General features: G+C 36.3%; 1 protein-coding gene across 5 annotated transcripts; it reads right to left on the bottom strand.

Moving 5' to 3' along the window:
* Positions 1–408: 408 nt before the first annotated feature.
* Positions 409–17,066, bottom strand: tsc1a (TSC complex subunit 1a). Of its 5 annotated transcripts, none has more exons than XM_056457894.1 (22): positions 16,974–17,066; positions 15,630–15,819; positions 14,551–14,654; positions 14,273–14,425; positions 12,461–12,605; positions 12,191–12,345; positions 12,032–12,105; positions 11,770–11,930; positions 10,467–10,579; positions 9,189–9,351; positions 8,985–9,097; positions 8,843–8,900; positions 8,689–8,766; positions 8,115–8,592; positions 7,039–7,109; positions 6,505–6,677; positions 6,011–6,193; positions 5,779–5,889; positions 4,982–5,104; positions 4,582–4,769; positions 2,772–2,936; positions 409–2,624 (listed from the first exon to the last, which is right to left on the bottom strand). In XM_056457894.1, exons 2-22 carry the CDS (start codon positions 15,736–15,738, stop codon positions 2,132–2,134), a joined length of 3,411 nt encoding a protein of 1,136 aa, XP_056313869.1. In that variant the 5' UTR covers positions 15,739–15,819; positions 16,974–17,066; the 3' UTR covers positions 409–2,131. The 5 variants fall into 5 exon arrangements, with proteins under 5 accessions (XP_056313869.1, XP_056313874.1, XP_056313873.1 ...); XM_056457899.1 differs by having other exon boundaries at positions 7,066–7,109; XM_056457898.1 differs by having other exon boundaries at positions 8,852–8,900.
* Positions 17,067–20,797: the final 3,731 nt, after the last annotated feature.

The raw sequence follows: 20,797 nt of genomic DNA, 5'->3' as shown, positions 1-20,797 counted from the left end.
CTGACTATTTTCAATTTCATAAGGTTTTTGACAGCATCAATGTTGTAATGTAATTGAAATATAATCAGTTAAATAGATTTAAGCATCCATTTGCTTGTTAAAGTGTAAAAAGAGATTAACACAGGCGGCGTCATTAGCTGCAGGCTAGCGCAGAAATTCCATTGAAAATACTGGGGTAAAACTAATTTCATGGCATGGAAAAAAATGAATGCAGTGCATCTTGTTTGGTCTAATACCCACTTTATATCATATCTTCAGCCAGGCAAGTGAAGATCGCTGTCAGATCTTAAACACGGTGATTTTGTATGGGATGACAATTAACCAGAAGCCCTGGGGCTGGCTGACTGTAATTAGAAGTCCATGTGCATATACCCCATTGTCATTATAAAATTGATGACAGCAACAAAATTATGCAAAACATATATTTTTAATTTTTTTTGTTGATCATAGCAAGTAGGAGAACACATATCTGTTTTCTAAACTTCAAAATAGAGTCCCTGGTTACCCATTACACCCGTCACCGTCTGATTGTACCATAGTTAAGATAACTTTCCAAAACGACTTCAGGTGACAGACAGGTTTCCTACTTTTTCGTTAAGGCATTACGTGAAACAACAAAATGCTTGAGAGGGGTATTTGTATAAAAACAAAGTCTGAGTGAAAGGGAAACAAAGCACAAGCTGTACGATCACACTCATGGTAACCTGTGAAAAGAACAGTCTAGAAAGAAAAAACTGAAAGGATTTCCATAGATTTCAATTCTCAAAGCCATTTCCCCAGCTGGCAGGTCGAAACCAGGATTATATTTTCTTTGCAACAGCACTTCACATGTTCCATCTACAGTATACCCTGAACTGAAAACAACCCCCTGGGGGCAAGTGTTTTAGAAAGAGATGTGTATATTGCTTTGCTAGAGTTCAGCAATCTTAAGAAGGGCTGAATTAAAAAAAAGAAGTACTTTCAGTTCAGCCAGCTGCAGCCCATTATCTGAAGCTTTTTCTTTGCAGATGGGGTCTGACCTGCGTACGACAGGAATGAAAGAACATAATAGAGGGAAAATAAGCCTTTTGGCTTACAGCGAGCAGCTTCCTTTCAGAGTTTAGTGTGTTGAAGTATTGCAGTGGCCGTATTTGTATACCATTAACACAAGAACATTCACCCGTCAGACACACCTTAGACCACACAGTCATTTTGATTTCTCATTGGGTCTCAACTGGACAAATGCTCCTACAGCAGCCTGACCCTATGTTCTTCAAGGCTCTGACGGTCCTGCAAAGCAGCAATCTAAATCAGTTTATTTTATATTCCCCATCATCATACCTTCGAGCTGGCATGAAGTGTTAGCCAAGTATTGCACTGGTGACTGGGCGCTACAATCCCAGCAAAGAACGTTAAATGCATAAAAATAAAATCTATTACTAGAAGTACAACACAAGACATGATCATTCTCTATAGGCGAAGCGCACAAAGCACTGCTATGGCATATAAGCACACCGCTTGCCTCGACGATGAAATGTCATTTGCGATTCTACTTCACCTATTCCACATAGCTTCTTTTTTTGTTTTTCACATTTTTTATCGGACTGACTGGTTGGTTTTTCAGAAGCATAATCTATTTACAGTGCTCTGCTTGCAATGATCATACTCAGTATTGTGCAAGTCACATTAGCTTAAATGAAGTAGTGACTCAAGCATTTTGCTTGGACAAATTTAAGAGGACTGGAAACCGAATGGTACCATTACCAGAGCAAATACAGTGATTAAATCAGTACATTTGCTGCAAAGTACAGTGAGGCCCAAATAACATCCAACCACCACGCAGTTAAATCACCATGACTGCTCTCTGAATACCGATTATAAAAAAAAATACTGAATTTCAGTGAATTCATATTAGACAGGAGAAAAGTAAGCCATTTTTTCTTATGAAGACAAGATGATCTCTTGCCACTATGGTGACTACATGGCAACTGCCAAGCGAAAAAGTTTTTTTTTTTGGCCGTTTTGTAGTACAAGAGCTTTTAAAATGAACTAAAATGTAGCAAACCACTCTAACAAAAAGAGTGATGCATATTAATACTGGGTCCAAAATGATCCTCTTCTATCTGCAGACGATGATGTCAGCAGTGTACAATCAATGCACATGGTGGGTCTCATTGTAGTCCATGATCCGCAGATCCTGATGCCTCCTCCTCTGAATATTATATGCCCGGGGTCTATCCATTGGCTGCAGGTCAAACTGGTCAGCAGCCTCCTCAGACTCCAAACTCTCTGTGGGGTCTGTGATTGGCTCAACTTTAAGATCCTTTGAGAGGCAGGTGAGGGTGGGCGAGTCGCCATCATAGTGGCTCTCGCTCTTATTGCGGAACATTTCTCTGGCTTTCTTACCCAAAAAACTTCTGGTGCTGGGGTAAGAGCCAACTGCAAAGGGTTGGCAGGGGAGGGAGGGAAATGAATGAGTAAGGGCGGAAAGATCTTCTTCCTGACTGCCATTAATGAGTGCTGTGGGTGTTTGAGGAGACGCTGCAGATATTTCACCATTGACACACACATGCGCCACTTCCTCTCTTTTCATCAGGTCAGCCGGTAGAGATGGAGCAGATGGGCCTGCACTGTTGCCATTTGGCCTGAAATGGAAGAGAGAAATAGAATCATTACACAATTCAGAAATCAATCATATTCATTTCTTATATTTTGCTCTGCAAATTTTAAAATGCATTAAATTGATCAGGCTTTGGAGGTGAAACAGCTGTGCGTGATTCTATGAAACACACCTCTGGTTGGTGGGACTGCTGGGATCAGAAGTGGGCTCTGCTGGTGCATTAGTGTTCAGGTTTTTGAGCTCTATCTTGCTATAGAGCTCAAGCAGCTCAGTTTGTAATGCCTGAGTGATGTTCTTCTGGGCCAAATACCTGTTTTCTGAAGCCTGCAGCTGCTCCCTACAGAAAAAAACAGATAAGAGCTAAATAATTAAATCTAAAAGCAAGATCTTGAGAAGATAAAATAGAACCTGATCTTTGGTATTCTGGAAATAAATACAGCACCCTTTTATAAAACCCATCGTTAACCATTTCATTACCTCCAAAAATAGATCAAACTTGATTTAGAAAACCGAACTGGTGGGAAAAAGTTAATTTAAAAAAAAAAAAAAGATATAAAAACAAAAAAGAACCATTTTAATTTTATGTATCATTAAATACACTTAGAAAAACGGAATTGTGTTGAGAAACTTTTACATTAGCTTGCATTTTCATGGCGTCTGAAAAATATATAAATGTATCAATTAGGGATGCTACGATTCACAGTGAGTCGATTGAAAATCGATTCAAATATGTGAATTCAAATCGGTAGAAATGTTGAATTATTCGCGATTTTTTTTTAACAGAGGGGGCGCTGTGTTTACAGGCGCAAGTTCGCTTAACCTGCACATCAGCAGCGAGCAAAAAATGGGGCGGCAGAGTAAAATGACAGCCGTGAGGTATGCTAGACAAAACACAAACTGTGAAAAGATGTTTACTTGCACTAACAGATTAGCAAATATGAGGCAAATAAACACTCAGCACAGTGAAAAACTACTGTCGCAGACGTCTGTACGCAAAAAAAAAAAAACTATTAATAAGGCAAACCACGCGGACTGGATGATTTACTCCGACAAGTACTGCAGAGATCACACGGTGCATCAGTGTTTTCACAGCGAAAGCGTGAAGATGTTTTTCAGACTGAAAGAGAAAGCTGTTCTGTTACAAAAGCAGGTATTAGATTATTTTTACCCTCTCCTTTTCAAATTAGTTTATGCATATTTTAATAATTTGCTTATTATTATTGAATATTCAAAAAAGTTCAAGATTATCTCTTCTTAAGTGTATCACACTGATACTTTTACTAATTAATTATACAAGTAATATTAATTATTCACCTTCATAACCATGTTGAATTCCTGTCACTATCCTACTATACAATTAGTCATTTTATAATCAGTTTTTATGCCAGTCACCAGTGCCCTGGATCAGAGGTCCTATTGACCACCTCTGTACACCCTGCTCACTGGAAAAGCTTACCTCTCCACACCAGCCATCTCAGGCCCCCATTGAAAGAGTTTTTTCATCAGCAGGGGACATTGTAAATGTGCAAAGACCTCGGCTTATTCCAGAAAACATAGATATGCTGATATTTCTTTTAAAAATGTTAAAATCCCAGCACAGACACAGTTTTAGTTTGTTTATATTAATGAGTCTTCTTTAGTTTGTATTAATCTTTTTTTGGAATTTATTTGTTTTTAAAATGGCAATTTAGTTATTGCAGAAAATATGCTTTATTTTGCTAAAAATGTGCAGCATTGAAGAAAAAAATGAAAGGGCTCGCCACCTTAAATTTGTTTGAAATAATTTTGTTAAAAAATCGTGACTAAATTGTGAATCGTAAGATAAGTATCGTGAATCGTATCGAATCATGAGTCAGGTGAATTGATACATCTCTAATATCAATTGTACCATGAAGTTTGGTCTAAAAGACGTAGATTCAAACCGCAATAAGAAAATGTATTTAAATTTCAGAAGGACGATTAAGGCGATAACAAGCACATACGTGGCCTGGCGTTTGACATTATCCAGCAGTTTCTTTTGCTCTCGGATGACTTGCTCCTTCTTGGTGAGTTGGTTCTCCAGGTCTGTGATGCGCTGTTGTGCAGCCTCAAGTCTCTGACTCTGCTGAAGAGAGCTCTGCCTCAAGCGCTCACCCTCCCGCACTGAAGTTGCTTGTAGCATATTCAGTTCCTAACATTCATAAGAGATTAAGTCTGAGTTGATCGGAGCAAATCAAACAAATTTCAGTCCAAAAGTTAAAACATTTCATCAATTTGTGAAATCAAATGCCTTGAATTCAATAGAATTAAATGGACTATATTAACTTTCAATTCCATAAATTGCTATTTAACATTTTGGATAAAAATGGTCACATCTGGTAAACGCCTCAGTATCATGCTTACCTTGTGCGCCTCAGGGCCCAAGCGGTCAATTTCCTCCATATATAACTTGTTGGCTTCACCCAAAAGCAGCAGCTGCTTATTCAGAAACGCCATCTGCTGCTCCATGTCTTCACTATTGTTCAGCTGAGGTTAAATAAATCACAAAATTATCAACAAACAGATAATATATATAAAATGACTGTAATTAGGCGTGCATAATATATAGTTTCAACATCGTTATTGCAATGTACACATCCGCAATAGTCACATCATAGCATGTGCAACGTCCAGTCATCATTATAGTTGACCAGGTACAATAGTTTGTTTTTACAAAGTTTATCCATAATGTTGTTAAAGTTTTATCATGTTTTTAGACCCGTGGTGATTATGAAGCATTTCAAGAGAGCTTAATAGCACAAGAAATTCTAACATTTGTAGCTTTAGATAAAGATTATTTACATTTAATTATTATATATCCGATGAAGACTAAATGATAATTTGCATTTAATGATTCGAGTTCTGTGTCTGAATACTACAAGTCTTCTAAGAAAATCAGAAAAGCACTGTTTATTTCATTCACATCTATGCTCATTTGTATTTATCTATGGTTGTAATTTGAATAGTATGTGTTATGTAGAATAATCCTAATCAACCTAAAAATACTGAATTCTTTTCCCCAAAAAAAGCTATTCAAGTCATCTAGTGAAATTGTATTTACCGCTAAATATATTGCAGAAAAACTAAATATCTCAATATAATTTTTTTCCAATATCGTGCAACCCAAATTGAAATATTTGGCTGAAAGTGTCATACATCACCTTGATGGATAGCTGGCTGAGCATGTGACCCATATTACACACTTTGTTATTGGCTTTCTGCAGTTCCGCCTCCATTTTGCCAGCTTTTGTCTGATTCTCCTGCAACTCACTCTGTAAATTATTATGTAAAACATGTTTTTAAAACTGATGTCTCATTCTCTTTCAATATTCTTAAAGCAAAATGTTAGTGTACGGAGTAGTAATTATTCAAGTTTTCAAACCCTATGCTCACCTTAAGCACCTGCATCTTTGAGTAGTAGTCATTCCGCTCCTTCTGTAACTGCTGAATTTGAGTCTGTAACTGGTTCACGACAGCCTCTCTGTCATCCTGTATGTGCACAGAGCGCCGCTGCTCCTCTTTCAGGCTTACCTTAACAGCCTGGATCTCAACATCCTGAAGTTTGAGCTGGGTTTTCTGCCACACACACACACACACACACACACACAAAACGTGAAATTCACTGATATTAACAACCAAAATAATAAGTAATAACCAGCAATTAACAAAGTTGTGAAGCCTCACAGGTTTTAAAAGACTATTATCATAAATATCTACATTTTAAAAGTCATAAAATGCTTCAGACTGGGTTAGGCAAATGTGATGAATTTAGCTAAAAGTGCTATTGCATATTTGGGGGTTATGACTGTTGTTATAATTGACAGGCTTTTGAATTATATGCAGAGTTTTGAACAGGCCTGGGTAATACCTCTAATTTTATTCATTACCATGGAGTTATTCTGCTCTTCCAGTGCAGTAGTGTTGACGATGCGGCCAAACAGACGACGGTTACGAAGTGCGTGTTGCTCTCTCTTATGTCTCTCATAAAGCAACTGGTTATGCAGCAGCAGCAACTGACTGCGTAACATGTCTAGCTCATCAGACACTGCAGGCACAAGTCCTGTAAAAAAATACATTGCAGTCAATTGAAAGGTGCTGTACTTTACTAAAGAAAACAGCATCTCATATTGTTTAATTAAAAAGCAGCTTTTCGTATTTTTACAATCACAATACTGATTTTTATTTCAATATATCATGCAGCTCCATTTCAACTGGGATTTCCATTATAGTAAAACACAAAGCTTTCACTGAGGGTTTGACAGTGAACTACACAGAATACAGTAAAGGAATTTGAAAGACAAAGATAATTAAAGGAAAAGCAACAAGAAAATGTAAAATCAGGAAATGTTGGAGAAGGAAAGTTGGAGGACACAATTGTCTAGAGCGCAGAAAGCCTAGTAATTAGAAAAATGACTAAATACCTTTTCCTTTATTGCTATGCTGTTTACCTTTCAAGTGTGGGTCTGATGATTGGCTTGGAGAAGAGAAAGTTCTGTAAACAAAAAACAAACAAACAACCTCACAGTTGTATCACATTCAATACACTTTCAAATTTAGGGCTGGGCGACACTGAATATGGAATATTTAAAAAAATTATCATGATATCATGTTTCATATCATTCGGTATCGATAATTATCAAATATCTTTTAACAATCCATTCAGGAATATTAGGATTTTTTTATTGAACCACTTTATTTTAATTTACATTACAAAGGCAAATACTTTTAATAGTCGAAAACAAAAATATTAAAACAAATTATATGATCTCTTTATAATAAAATAAACAGAAGTGTTAAAGAGACTCTTAAACGTGATAAATTAAATGTTACAAAGTGTGTGCAATGGTAAAGTGTATACTGAACAATTAAACTTTATGGTAGACGAACATCTGTTAGATGTGAATAATAATGATACAGCAAACCTCAAACTCTGTAAACACAACAAATTATGATAATCAAATCTGAGCTTTCAAGTAAAGGAACTAACCATCATTATTCAAAGATGACTACATTACTCCCAATGCTGAAAACCTTTTCAGATGGAGAGCTAGTGGCTAGGATGCACAAAAAAAGAAACCAAAAAGCCACTCTGGTGACATCTTCACATCCTTTTATTTACAATCTCCTCACTGCTGCTATACGGCACTCATTTTCGCGCATGTTGTTATTCTGACCTGAAGTGACAAGTGCGAGCATGTGGTTTCCTTCACCATTTACAATGGCGTCTTTTGTAACTAGAGGACCATCAATCGTTTTCTCAGAGGATGACAAATGGACAAACCATTGCTGAAGCTCCGATGCAAAACGTACACCCTAAGCTTATTGACTTTCCTTCCGAGGCGCGTGCTCAGCAGCCACATTTGAATAAAACTGAAGCCTTCATACCACTTTTTTTAATCGTTATTGACAATGGTGTTTGTTTAATAAATGCTGATATCGATTTTAATCGCCCAGCCCTATTCAAACTTCATATTTGAATTCAGAAGAAAAAGCATACCTCTTCAGCACTTTCCCATGGGTGTCATGACCCTGCTGGATAACCCGGTCCAACACCTCCAGAGGGGAGGTGACAGAAAGATCCTCTCCTTCCATCTCATCTTGGTGATCTCTTTCTCCTTCAACCCTCCGAAAGGCCTCGGCAGTCTTTCTCTCCAAAAACAGAGATGCCACCTTCGGCAAGGCGAGGTCAAACAGCGGCTCATAAGGCATAGACTCTTTCGTGAGATCAGACAGAGAACATTTACTGTGCTTCCCATTTTCAATAGGGGTGAATGGCCAGAGGGACCTAGGAAGCTGCTGCTCTCCTGCTTTGGCAGAGCATTCAACCCTGTCTGGTGTGGACACTAAATTCTGCTCATGGTTGGGATGAGAGAGGAGGGTGTCTAAGGAGGCAGAAAATGAGGATTCCAGACCAGGCCTAGTTCCAAAGTCTAGTTTCCCATGGGTTAGACTCAAAATCTCTTCATTGATTGTATCTGGGGTAAAAACAAATATTGCACATTTTTGAGAGCAGAGCACATTGAAAACAAATGCATGACTGAAAAAGTCCTGCATTATGTCATCACTCTCACCATCCTCTCGCTCCCCCTCTGTCCTTTTGACAATGTCAGAGAGCTGTGCCAACGACACTGGAGTCTTGGCATCACCTCCTAGAATAGCAAGATCGAAGCTTTAATCAATGTTGATTACTCGAAGAAATAAGACTCTATAAATATTGTTTATTACCATTCTCACCGCTGTTATTAATACTTCTGGGTGTGACTTTCTTCACCTCTTTGCACGTCTGAGCAGATGCAAAAAGAAAACAGTTTTTATGAAAAACAGAGTTAAATAAATAACGAAGCAAATGCTTTAAACATCCATGCACCTTAGCCTGGGTACTGCTGGTGTTTTGGGCAGCCTGCCCTATTTCCTCTGAGAGCGATGGGAGAGGGGATGACCCTGAGGGTGTGGAGGGAGATAAAGTCCACTTTCCATCCCCTGTAACAAAAATAACCCCTGAAGCCATCCGAGACAGCAAACAAACAAACCGAGATATGCAGCTATGTAGATCAGAATGCATTTGGCTGACCTGGGGTGCTGGGGATCCGTCCTGAGAGGTGCGAGGCACTAAGTGAGATGTCAGAAACTGTGGTTGGGGACATTCCTCTAGAACTGGGAGGGGTGCTCATCCCACATATCGAGGAAGGGCTCCACAGCTCCTCCTTAGTCCCTGAGGATTTCACCTCATCACTCTGATGGACATATTTATTCTTAATTAAACCACATCAAAACTAAAGTCATGTACTCATATCATATAAAACAATGACTTTCATTCATCCTCAGAATACTAATCAATATATTTAACCAAACCTTAAAGATTTCTGTGCTTTTGTAGAAAGTTTATTTACCCATAACTCTGACACTGCATATTTTAAAAGATTAAAGCTGTCCTGTTTTGCTTGTTCACTTATTCAACCTTAGTTAAGAGTGTAATGTTGCTGTGTATGCAAGAAAATATCTGCAAGGTTACAGAGCTCCAAGTCCACTCCAATGGGAGAAAACATTTCTCACGTAATACAGCCAACAGCTTGTTTGGACGAATACACTTTTTCAGATATTATGACTTCACATAGATTATCTTTTACATAACTAACACCCACAGAATATGCAAAAAAGGGATCTGTTTGATGACAGAAAAAAAGAGGTACATCTAATAGTTGCTTCACACTGCATGTACAAGCAGATATAACACCACAGCAAAACTTGTATATCGATCAAAGTTGCCTTAAAATATTGAACACCCATTCTTGTCTTAAGACAAATTTTTGATCCACATCAAATGTTGACTTTTGTACATCATCGGCTTTAAACCTACATCTGTTTTCAGCAGTCCATAGCTCTGGGACAACTATATTAATTTTGAATTATAGTCTATACTGTGTTAAGCTTACAAGACATTCTAACAACAGTATCTCCAGCAGAAAAGATCCTGATATCCAAAGATCCTGATATCCAAAGATGCCTTTTTAAATTGTAAAGAAATCTGTGTTTCTGAATCTAATGAAGACAGCAGAAGTCAATGATTCATTTGAATTATTCAGCCTGACATGTTTACTGTTCCAAAATATAATAAATGTTTTTCAAAATAAAATATGTTGTGTTCAATTTGAAGGAAAAATGATTTTTTTTTACCCAGACATTTAAAAATAATTTATTTTAGAGCAGTAAACACAATACACCATGAAACAGTGATATTTTTATCCAAGATTATCATACTGTCAGAATCTTATACCGCCCCATGCCCACATTAGATAGCCTTGTATTTGTTTTGAAACAAAAATGGATAATTTATTTGGATGACACTTACTTGATTGTTGGGGGTCTGTGTGCTGGAACCTGAGTCTTGGGTTACAGTGAGATAAGGTTGTGATTTAGAGAGAGACTGACAAATAGCACCCATTGGTGTGACCGATGAGACTTCTGTTAACAGAACAGTATGCAAGATCAGTGCTCACACACATACATAACAAATATCTACCCATAAAAATGTACAACATTAATAGTTTTATGACAGGAATTATTAAGTTGTTTCTATGTAGATTTAAACAAACACTTAATAAGTGTAAAGACCATTTTGAGGCATGTAAACAAAAACAATGGTTCCAACGTATTTCCTGTTTTACATTTTTAATTTCTATAGCTTCTGAGAATCCAAAAAGAGCCATATATTGATAAATAATGTTATGATACCTGTTTTAACATTAAGTTATGACTGAATTGCCTCGTTACAGTTATGAAATAGTTTGATAAACAGGAAATGTTCATGGGCCAATGACATGACCACATTAAAATGGTCTATAATTAACCCAGGTGTTTGCTTGACAGCCAATCTGACCCATCACAATGCCAATATTATTTCCTTTTATTGATATCCAAGATTTTGTCTGACAAACTAGCCATAGGTTGGAGGGTGTAGATTGAATTGTGAACTATGAAAATGTCTTCTCGTCATAAAATCCTTTTGAATAAATATTCACGTTTGACTGAGAACAGAAAGTACACTGGGTTTTCTTTACTTCACTAAATCAAAGACTTTGGGTTTTGTTAGTAGAGCCTTGACAGTTTTGAAATACATGATTGAGATGGTTGATTTTAATCTAGAAAGCTCTAACGTGCTACAGTTTTTTGACATTTGTGGAACCACTTGTGGTTGTGGTCTACTTTGCCAGGTAATGCAGTAGTTTGGGTTTACCGTGTGACCTGTAGGCTTAGGTTATAACTTTAACTTTAAAGTTAATCATTTAAAATATTAATCATCCATCATTTAAAAAATAAATTAAGTAACTTTAACATCATGTACTTATATCAGTCAACTGGACACTACAAACTTTTTAAACCGAAATTAAATGTCAATTTTCCAGATATTATGCATTCATCGAACACAGCAAGTAGGACAGGTTTTGTGAAGAGTAAATTGGTGAAATTATTATCTTGTCCATTTACAGGTTATCGTAGCTCCTTTTTTCCTTGCGAAGAGTCTTCTTATTTGGATTGAAGGCTTGTACACAGAAATGCCTTAAACAAGGGTGGCTGAAATAACCTTTTCCACTGGTAAGAATGACAGCAGTACAGTAACATGAAAGTACATCACTCATTATAAATGATTTTACCATGGAAACTGAGCTCTGAACATGATTGGCTATGGTGGACAGGGCGTCGTTGTATGTGATCCGCCAAAGAGGAGTAGCCCTCTTCAGATGACGCCTCTTTAGAATCCAGCGAAATTTTGGCACATTCAATCACAATATCATGTGGCTCAAATCTCTTCCATCTACACAAAATGAAATGAGTACACAAAATGTCTACACTAAATAAAAATCAGTGTGATCAATCATACTATCATCAAACAGAAAGTACATGACTTCATTTTACCTAATTGGATCAACCTCGTAGTCTTTGGTTCCGGTAATGAGCTCAGGATGTATCCGAACATGTTCTAACATGGGCTGTTATAAAAGCAGAATGAAACCGTAGTGTTAAAAATGCTAACAATATTTTTTTAATTCTGTGGTGAAAGAGATCAGTCCTCACCTTCACCACTTCCTCGAACGTGTCAACATTTTCTTTCATACTGTAGTGGGCACGCAAGTACGAAACGAAGTTACAAGGATACATGCCATATAAACGATGAAAAAGAGAGTACACGCTGGCATGTAGATGGACTGCAAACACTCCCTGAGCATGACCTACAGGACACAATCGTAGAAAGAGTACTGTGAGATCAAGCCATCTGGAAACATAACCTATCCAAAAACTGAAGCCAAATAAAACAAATTATTTGCAATGTTTGTGTGGAAATACCTGGATGGCGTTGGTTCCAGGCAGCAAGACGTCCAAAGATATCAAAGTAGTCACAAAGAAGTTGTTTGTTGGTTTGAGGAATCATGGGCATTAGAGTGATCAGCACCAGCACACCGGTTATGAGAACTACTACATCTGAGTCAGTCTAGAAGCAGAAATTAAACAAATAAATTAAGAATGACTACCAAAAGTTTGTAATGAGATTTGATATATTTTTTTAAATGATTCATTATTGGTGTATCGATACACTCACGTCACTATTCTATACACATTCCAAAACAGAACAACATTGATGAAAAGATATGGATGAATACTTTCGCATACGGAGATGTACATTTGAGTTTGTACTGCAGCTTGTGAGATACATTTTTAAAACATAAGACTCCTGGTGTTGTAGGCTTCTCAAATCGGACTCCTTCACATGCACACCCGTCATGCAGCTAAACTCACAGTGGTTTATCATAAGCATTTTATCAATCGTTTTTTCCACATTTGGCATCAAGGAACACAAAAACGTTATATGACTGACAAGCTATTTTCATAAAGAGCTCGGATGTTAATTCATACGACTGATCAGAGTAGATGTCCACATCAGCAAGTTCTAACCATGAACGTGCTCTCTCTGGCAATTTTCCTTCTGCGTTTACACAGAGCAGCATTCCAAGAAATGACCGTTAATGTTGCAACTTCTCTTTCCAGGAAAATTGCGGGAACGAATTTACCGATATTTTCAAAAAGAGACTGATCACACATGATTCCTTTCTGGAAAATTGCTGGTAAAAAAGGGGATATTATCTCAAGAATAAATAAAAATACGTTTTAAAAAGAAGTTTAATATTAGTATTATTATTGTTATTTCTCAAACTTAGGGTTGGGGTCTTTAATAAACTTTATCTCGGTACTGAACAGGATGACATCAGAATTCATAGTCTAGGCAAGCAGTTCTTAGAACAGAAACTGATGCTTCATTATAAATATTATTATTATTAAATACAGTAAACTGACTCTGGGATTATTAAAATATTGTTTACATCAGCGATTGTATTGTTATACCCCTATTATTTACTTATTTTTATTTAATACTTTTATTCAGCATGGCACATTAAATTGATCAAATGTGGCATTACATTTTTTTTACGCAAAATTATTTACAATGCTATTAAGTATTTCAGTTTCAAAGACATTCTTAATAATAATAATAATAATAATAATAACACTCAAAATTAAGTAAAACAAATCAACATTACCAATAAGAAATGTTTCTAGAGCAGGGGTGATCAACCCTGTTCCAGGAGATCTACCTTCCTGCAGATTTCAGTAGCAACCCTTATAAAAACACAATAGCCTGCAATTAACAAAGTGCTGTTCAGGTCCAAATTAATTGGCTCAGGTGTGTTTGTCAAGGTTGGAGCTGAACTCTGCAGGAAGGTAGACCTCCAGAAACAGGGTTGAGCACCCCTGTTCTAGAGCATCAAATCAATTACAATAATTAAAAAAATAAATCATGTAACACTGAGCGTGTTTACATGCACGTTCTTATGCCATTTATACTTCATAAGCTGACATGTTTAATGTCATGTAAACAAGTTAGCCGGATTTCGTTTATTGCTTAAAAGTCAAAAAAATTACTTGAACATAAATCAATTTTTTTAAAAGACATTTAGGGAATAAAATGGGGTGTAATAACAAATTATAGGTGGAATTTTTGGAGAAAACACCCCTATAAGATAATACCCCTACAAAATAACTTGCACTGATAATGTTATGCAATTTTAAAAACCTATAGCAGTTCAGTAGCCTTTGTTTTGGTACCTTGAGGCATTTGAGCAGCGAGACAAGCAGAGGGAAACGTGCGATCTTGTGGATCCATGGTGGCTGTTTGCGAACAACATGACCAAGGAGGGTGATGGTGGAGAGACGACAGCTCTGCTTGCCCATGCATTCATTCATCTTATCTAAAAGATACTAGAGAAGAAAAAAAAACACCAACACATAAAACTAGGCTATTATTCATCAGTCGCGGATGTTCTGAAATACAGAATGACATCATTCATCTAAAGAATACTTATTAAGGTGAGCACTTTCCTCACCTTATCATGAGGCTCCCGGACAGAAGACAGGATGTCCACAGCTTGAGATGAGTTTGTTTGAAGGAAATAGTCCACAAGGCTATTCAGCAACATGGTCCCTTTATCTACAGAAAGAAATGAAAAGAATATTTAATACCTAATTTTAAGGATGTTTTTACATTTCAAAAACTAAACATTTAGTCCCACTTAGTTTAGCAATGTAGACTGTCTTTTATTTAATGAAAAACTGACATGTGCTGGTCTAAAAGTGCTCACTGAATGTGCACACGTCATGACACTTATCAGCACGAAACTTGTAAAGAGCTTATAAATGTGTAAAAGAGTCCAAACAATGGCAGCAATTCCTCTGAAAAACATCATACATCATTTTTGAATATTGCCTGTCTTACTTGTAAAGCTACTTTGACACAATTTGCATTTTATTTAGTATTATGGCAACTCCAAACAGTAATGTTATATACTGAACTGTATTGAGCAACAACATGATTAATCATCATGACTTGAGAAAAAACATGTATGGTTGAGCATTCTGTTCTTTTTATGGTCATATCTCATGATGACATCATGTATTGCAGGGATCACCAAACTTGTTCCTGGAGGTCCAGTGTCCTGCAGATTTTAGCTCCAACCCTAATCAAACACACCTGAACAAGCTAATCAAGGTCTTACTAGATATACTTGAAACACCCAGGCAGGTGTGTTGAGGCAAGTTGGAGCTAAACCCTACAGTGCACCAGACCTCCAGGAACTAGATTGGTGACCCCTGATGTATTGTCTTTAGTTAGTTTAGTTGTAAAACTGTGCCAGAGCTTACTCAGTGGCGGACTGATGTCTGTTCCACACCACGATAGAATGGTAGCGTTCACACAAGTTCAAATAAACCACATTAAGTGACAACAAAGCATGGCTTGTTTTAATCTAATCCGTAAATACATCCTAAATGCATCCGCTGATATTAACAACAACTTACAAACCTTTCATTTAAATATTGAAAATAATTAAATGGACAACAACAGTGTTGCAAATTTCTATTTGCCCCATGCACCCAAGGTATTCTGTAAACATAGGAACAGACCAACCTGCACTGAGAGTTTCCTGCAGCAGGGTTTTGACCTGATCCAGCTCATGTAGGTCAGTGGACCCCAGAAGAGGGATGAGGTCAAACACACTTGGCTGCTCTTTGGCCATAGTCGTGCAGGACAGCGGGCAGGACTGATGCCTTTGTCACAGCAGAAATCGATGTCCTGTGGTGTCAGCATGGGGTGCCTACTAGTGACCCAAAATAAAAACATTAAGGTGACTGAAAACAAACTCACAACTAATACACACCGCCTGTCTTTAAATATAGCAAGATATGCAACAAATTTGACACAGATGTATTAGGAATATACAGTTTACAACATATACAACAACAAATGCTGAAGTGTACTAGTAATACACACTGATATTATATATAAATATTGGAAACCCAGAGTTTTTAATTGACGTATGACATAGCAATAGCATGTTTTGGACCAATGCAATAGCAAGACTATGATGCTATAAACATTTTCTGTCATTTGCAATACCAACACCAATGCCATTTAGCATATATACAGACAATAGCATGACTTTTGGACTTATACTTCTAAGTATAATACCGTGTTATCTGTCGGACACATACCGTGGTGATTTATGGAGTAAGTTTCCACATAAATATCATGCAATACCACGAACATGATATGCATTCAGCAACATGGAATAACCACACGATAACCTCACAGCAAAACAAAAGTAATATTTTGTAAGTGTAATCCTGACAATGCAGTCGTGCATGAAGGCCAAAAATGTTGTCTAGGTAGTAAGCTCACTGTGTGTTAAGATGTAGCCTTCATGAAAATCAAATGTAGTCTGTCATGCTTGGATTCAGTCTTACTTGCGAACAAACAAGCTGAATTGCGAACGTTCATAACGACTTGAGGCCAAAGAAAATGAGTTCGACTTCGCGAATACAAAACGTAATGATACAAGACACAATTCTCTCGGTCTTAAAATAAATTAAGCGTTAAACTCACTGAAAAAGCAGTTGTTGTAAACGCCGTGAATTACGTGACAGCAGCACATTTATCACTGAAGTCTGACAAGCGAGGGCTTCAGCTCTGCTTCACGTCCATGACACCTTCTGCAATCTGCTTTTACTAAACCTCGAATTACTATTAAGACAAACGTAGCACATTAAACAATCACCAGGTGCCTCAAAAACAATTTATTACCGTACAGAGAGTGCGAACTTCATACAGTCGCCATCTTGAACACCTCACGACCTTTTACACTACTGAGCTGTTTGCGCAGACGAAAAACTTATATTGCTAAGCAGCCCCGCGCGAGTGCAATCCAGAGATGAGGATTTATGGTTGATGTTTAATTATAGAAAGGATACTGACCGACTCCTCCGTCTCGCTGTCACAAGATCACGGCATGAGTGGCAGATAGGTGTGAAGTGCTGCTGTGCAATGAGAGCTAGCTAAGCATGTAGCGGCTTCAGCGTGACAGAATCGCACAGCGCATGCGCGGGCTTAAAAGGACAAACATGTTTATTTGTTTTAACAGCACACAATCTGAGTTTTCTCAATTTACATAGCCATTAATTAAAAGTGCAGTTTGCCGTTCTTAATACCATATTCTCGTTTAATTCCTAAACTTATTTCAGCTCAAAGTGCACATGGCAAACAAACAGCCTATAATAGGCTACCATGTAAACAGAAATGATAATATATGCAATGGATTTTTAAATAACATGTAATACAATTTTAATTAAAATAATACTAATACAATTATATTATTAATAATTACTATTATTATATTGTTATATTACAACAATTATTGTTATTTATATGATCACTAATACATTACTTTGCTTTTTAATAAAATAATTTACAGGTCCTATTGCATTTAAAAAGGTACAGCATATTATTATTATTATTATTATTATTATTATTATTATTATTATTATTATTATTATTATTATTATTATATAGATTTTAACAGAAAAGGATTTAGTGATATGGGGGGCCTGAGCAACCCCAGCATGGGGCCCCAAGTCCTGAAGTGCACCCTTTCTACTTTTATTTAGTTTTTATTTATTTTGCTGTTTTTATATCACTCAATCTTCCTTTTTACGTTTTATCTCAATGTACTGTAAGCTTCACATTTTAAATAATTACATGTCTTAAAATAAATTTACAACTAAAAATAATATTTTTTTTTATAAATTTGACTGCTGGACTGCTCCATGATTGAGGGTGGTGGATATTGGTTTTCATAATATTATTATTACGTAACATTAAATTATTTTAATAATATTATATTTTATTATATATTAAATACTATTTAGGGGCGACGCAGTGGCGCAGTAGGTAGCGCTGTCACCTCACAGCAAGAAGGTTGCTGGTTTGAGCCTCGGCTGGGTCAGTTGGTGTTTCTGTGTGGAGTTTGCATGTTCTCCCTGCATTCGGGTGGGTTTCCTCTGGGTGCTCCAGTTTCCCCCACAGTCCAAAGACATGCGGTATAGGTGAATTGGGTATGCTAAATTGTCTGTAGTGAGTTTGTATGGATGTTTCCCAGAGATGGGTTGCAGCTGGAAGGGCATCCGCTGCGTAAAACATGTGCAGAATAAGTTGGCGGTTCATTCCGCTGTGGCGACCCTGTATTAATAAAGGGACTAAGCCGAAAAGAAAATGAATGAATGAATAAATAAATAATATTTAATAAAGTGAAAAAATTTATTTGACTCTAACTATATATAAAATATGATAGAAATGATGTTATATAGAGTTTATAGGTACAATTTATACTTCTAGATATTTATTGGAGGCCCCCAGATGTCCTAGGGCCCTAAGTGGCCGCTTACCTAACTTTGTTGGTTAAATCCGCCCCTGCTCATGCAACTAAACTGTTAAAACATTCTTAAGTGTTATATTTAGTGTTATGTTTATAATTGATTGTTAAAACATTCTGTAACATATTTAGAATTATAATAGTACATTAAATTCACATGCGGTTCATATTCACTGTTTGCATTTAATAAGATACGATATGTGTATATCTAATATTAATAGCATATAGGAATTCTTACAGACAAAAAAGATTTAAGAATTATGGATGAATTGTGAAGAATTCCATAATAATCGTGGTGAAGTACAAACATCTTAGTCAATGCAAAAAACAATTACAGAATTTATCTAACAAATCTATTCAGAAGTGTCTAATTCTTGTTTCTGGGTGAACCGCCTTCTCTTTTTTTTTCTGCTGTGGCTATTTCTTCTAAGTGAAAACAAACTCATCTGTACTGAGCTCTTTTGTTAATGATGCACAGTGTAATTATAGACTGTTAAAATGTATTAATTAGTCTTTTGAGGTTGCTAATGCATATCTGATTTATTCATTGTCCAAAGGAGAATATCAAAGAGCTAAAGCTAGCACCCTTACATAATTTACAATGACCTGTTCAAGAGCAACAAAAACAATAAGAAAAACTTGGACATTGAGATGAACCAGGTGCAAACCCAGATAACACTACAGCTTCATGCTGATGTGCCAAGTTTACTGACATGGTGTGATAATGCTGTGCTGTATTCTCTGCCATGAGCTAAAATTAATCCATCTCTGCTGCTCGTTGCTTTTGATGTCACTTCTTCAGCATGCCTGCTCACACTCCTAGATCCCTTGGGTGATACACTAGTGGTCTGGCAAGCCCCTCGCCCCTTCACACAAGTATTATCAAAACCCTTAGAGCAATTATATTCATTATTGTCATTAGAGCTTTAGTGATAATTTAGCGTGCATATTATAAATGCACTTTGAGTCTGCTGTTATGGCTTTGTGAAGAAAACACTGCTCCCTTGAAAAAAAAGTCAATATTTGAGCAAGTTAAAATCATATGTGAATCATAAAATATTTGGTTTTGGAAGATTTTTAAGATGTGGTGGAATCGGAAATTTGCATCATGGATGTTCAGCCAACCAATCTACAGCAACTGTGTGATGCAATCAGGTCAGTTTGGGCCAAAATCTCCAGGGATGTTATCAGAACCTGCACTTTAAAAAAAAACATATGACAAAAAATCATGACAACAAATGTTTTTATGCTACTTTAACTTATTTTAATGAGTTAATCTGGTTTCAATAAGCTTTTCTTTTCAATTTAAGTAGTATATTAAGCTATGTTTAGCGTGAATTGAATTTGAATACAGTTTAACTGGCTATTTTTAGTCTCTGTTTGACTGATGTAAGTTGAGAGGAATTAAAAATGTATACATGTACTAAATATTTTTATTCTTTCCCATTTATTTATGTTTCTACTTTGCATTTTAAGACCTTTAGCTTTCTTCCAACAATTTTCAACTTCGAAAAAAAGTACAAAAAGGTGACTTTTTGATTTTTTAAAGTTTAAAGAGATATATTGTCTGAGTTGGTGTTGTATATTACGGCACGAAAGCCTTGTAAGAAACTGGCAGTACATTTTCTGTTATTTTACATACTTATTTCTAGCTATATTATTTCTTATACAGTACATTATATCATTTCAAACTACCAAATTGTAAATAAAAGTGTCTTTGTTAAACTGCACACTGTAAAAATCCAAGGTTCCTGGAGGTACCTTTTGGGTTTTTTACATTGCCACACCAGCGGAACCCTCTATAGAACCTCTAAGCACCCTTTCAAAAGGGGTGGTTTTCTGAGAAACTTCAAGGGTTCCTGGTGGAACCCTCTTATTGAGAATAACCAGGAACCACCATTTCCCAATTTCATTTTTAATGTTTGAAATTCCCATCCTCTTAATGTATTGTTTATACAAACATGTTTTAATCTATACATGAGTTTTTAGATTTAAAAAAGACATCACATTTTCAATAAATAATCACTTTTATTAAAAAATGTATTTAATTTATTAATAAATTAATGAAATTAATCACTCCCCCCTTGCCTTCTGCACCCCATTCATTTTCCCGCTCATTCATATTCAATTTTGAGTGTACTGCATATGTGATATATTATTATTATATTATTTAGGCTAGCTTTTTTAAAAATTACCCAGTAGTTTTAAAACACATTAAATAAAGTGAAAATTATATAGATGAGTTGTTAAATTAAAAGAAATTATGCATGAAGGTCAAATATTGTTTTCAAAGTCACTATAAGAGGTCTTTGAGTTACAGAAATAATTATAATAATGCATTTTATTTATAATTCGCTTTATTAAAACCCAA

This window comes from Danio aesculapii, chromosome 5 (assembly GCF_903798145.1).
Source record: "Danio aesculapii chromosome 5, fDanAes4.1, whole genome shotgun sequence".
Classification (NCBI taxonomy): Eukaryota; Metazoa; Chordata; class Actinopteri; order Cypriniformes; family Danionidae; genus Danio; species Danio aesculapii.
Note: the sequence above shows the minus strand (reverse complement) of the source record. Positions and strands in the feature narration are given on the sequence as shown.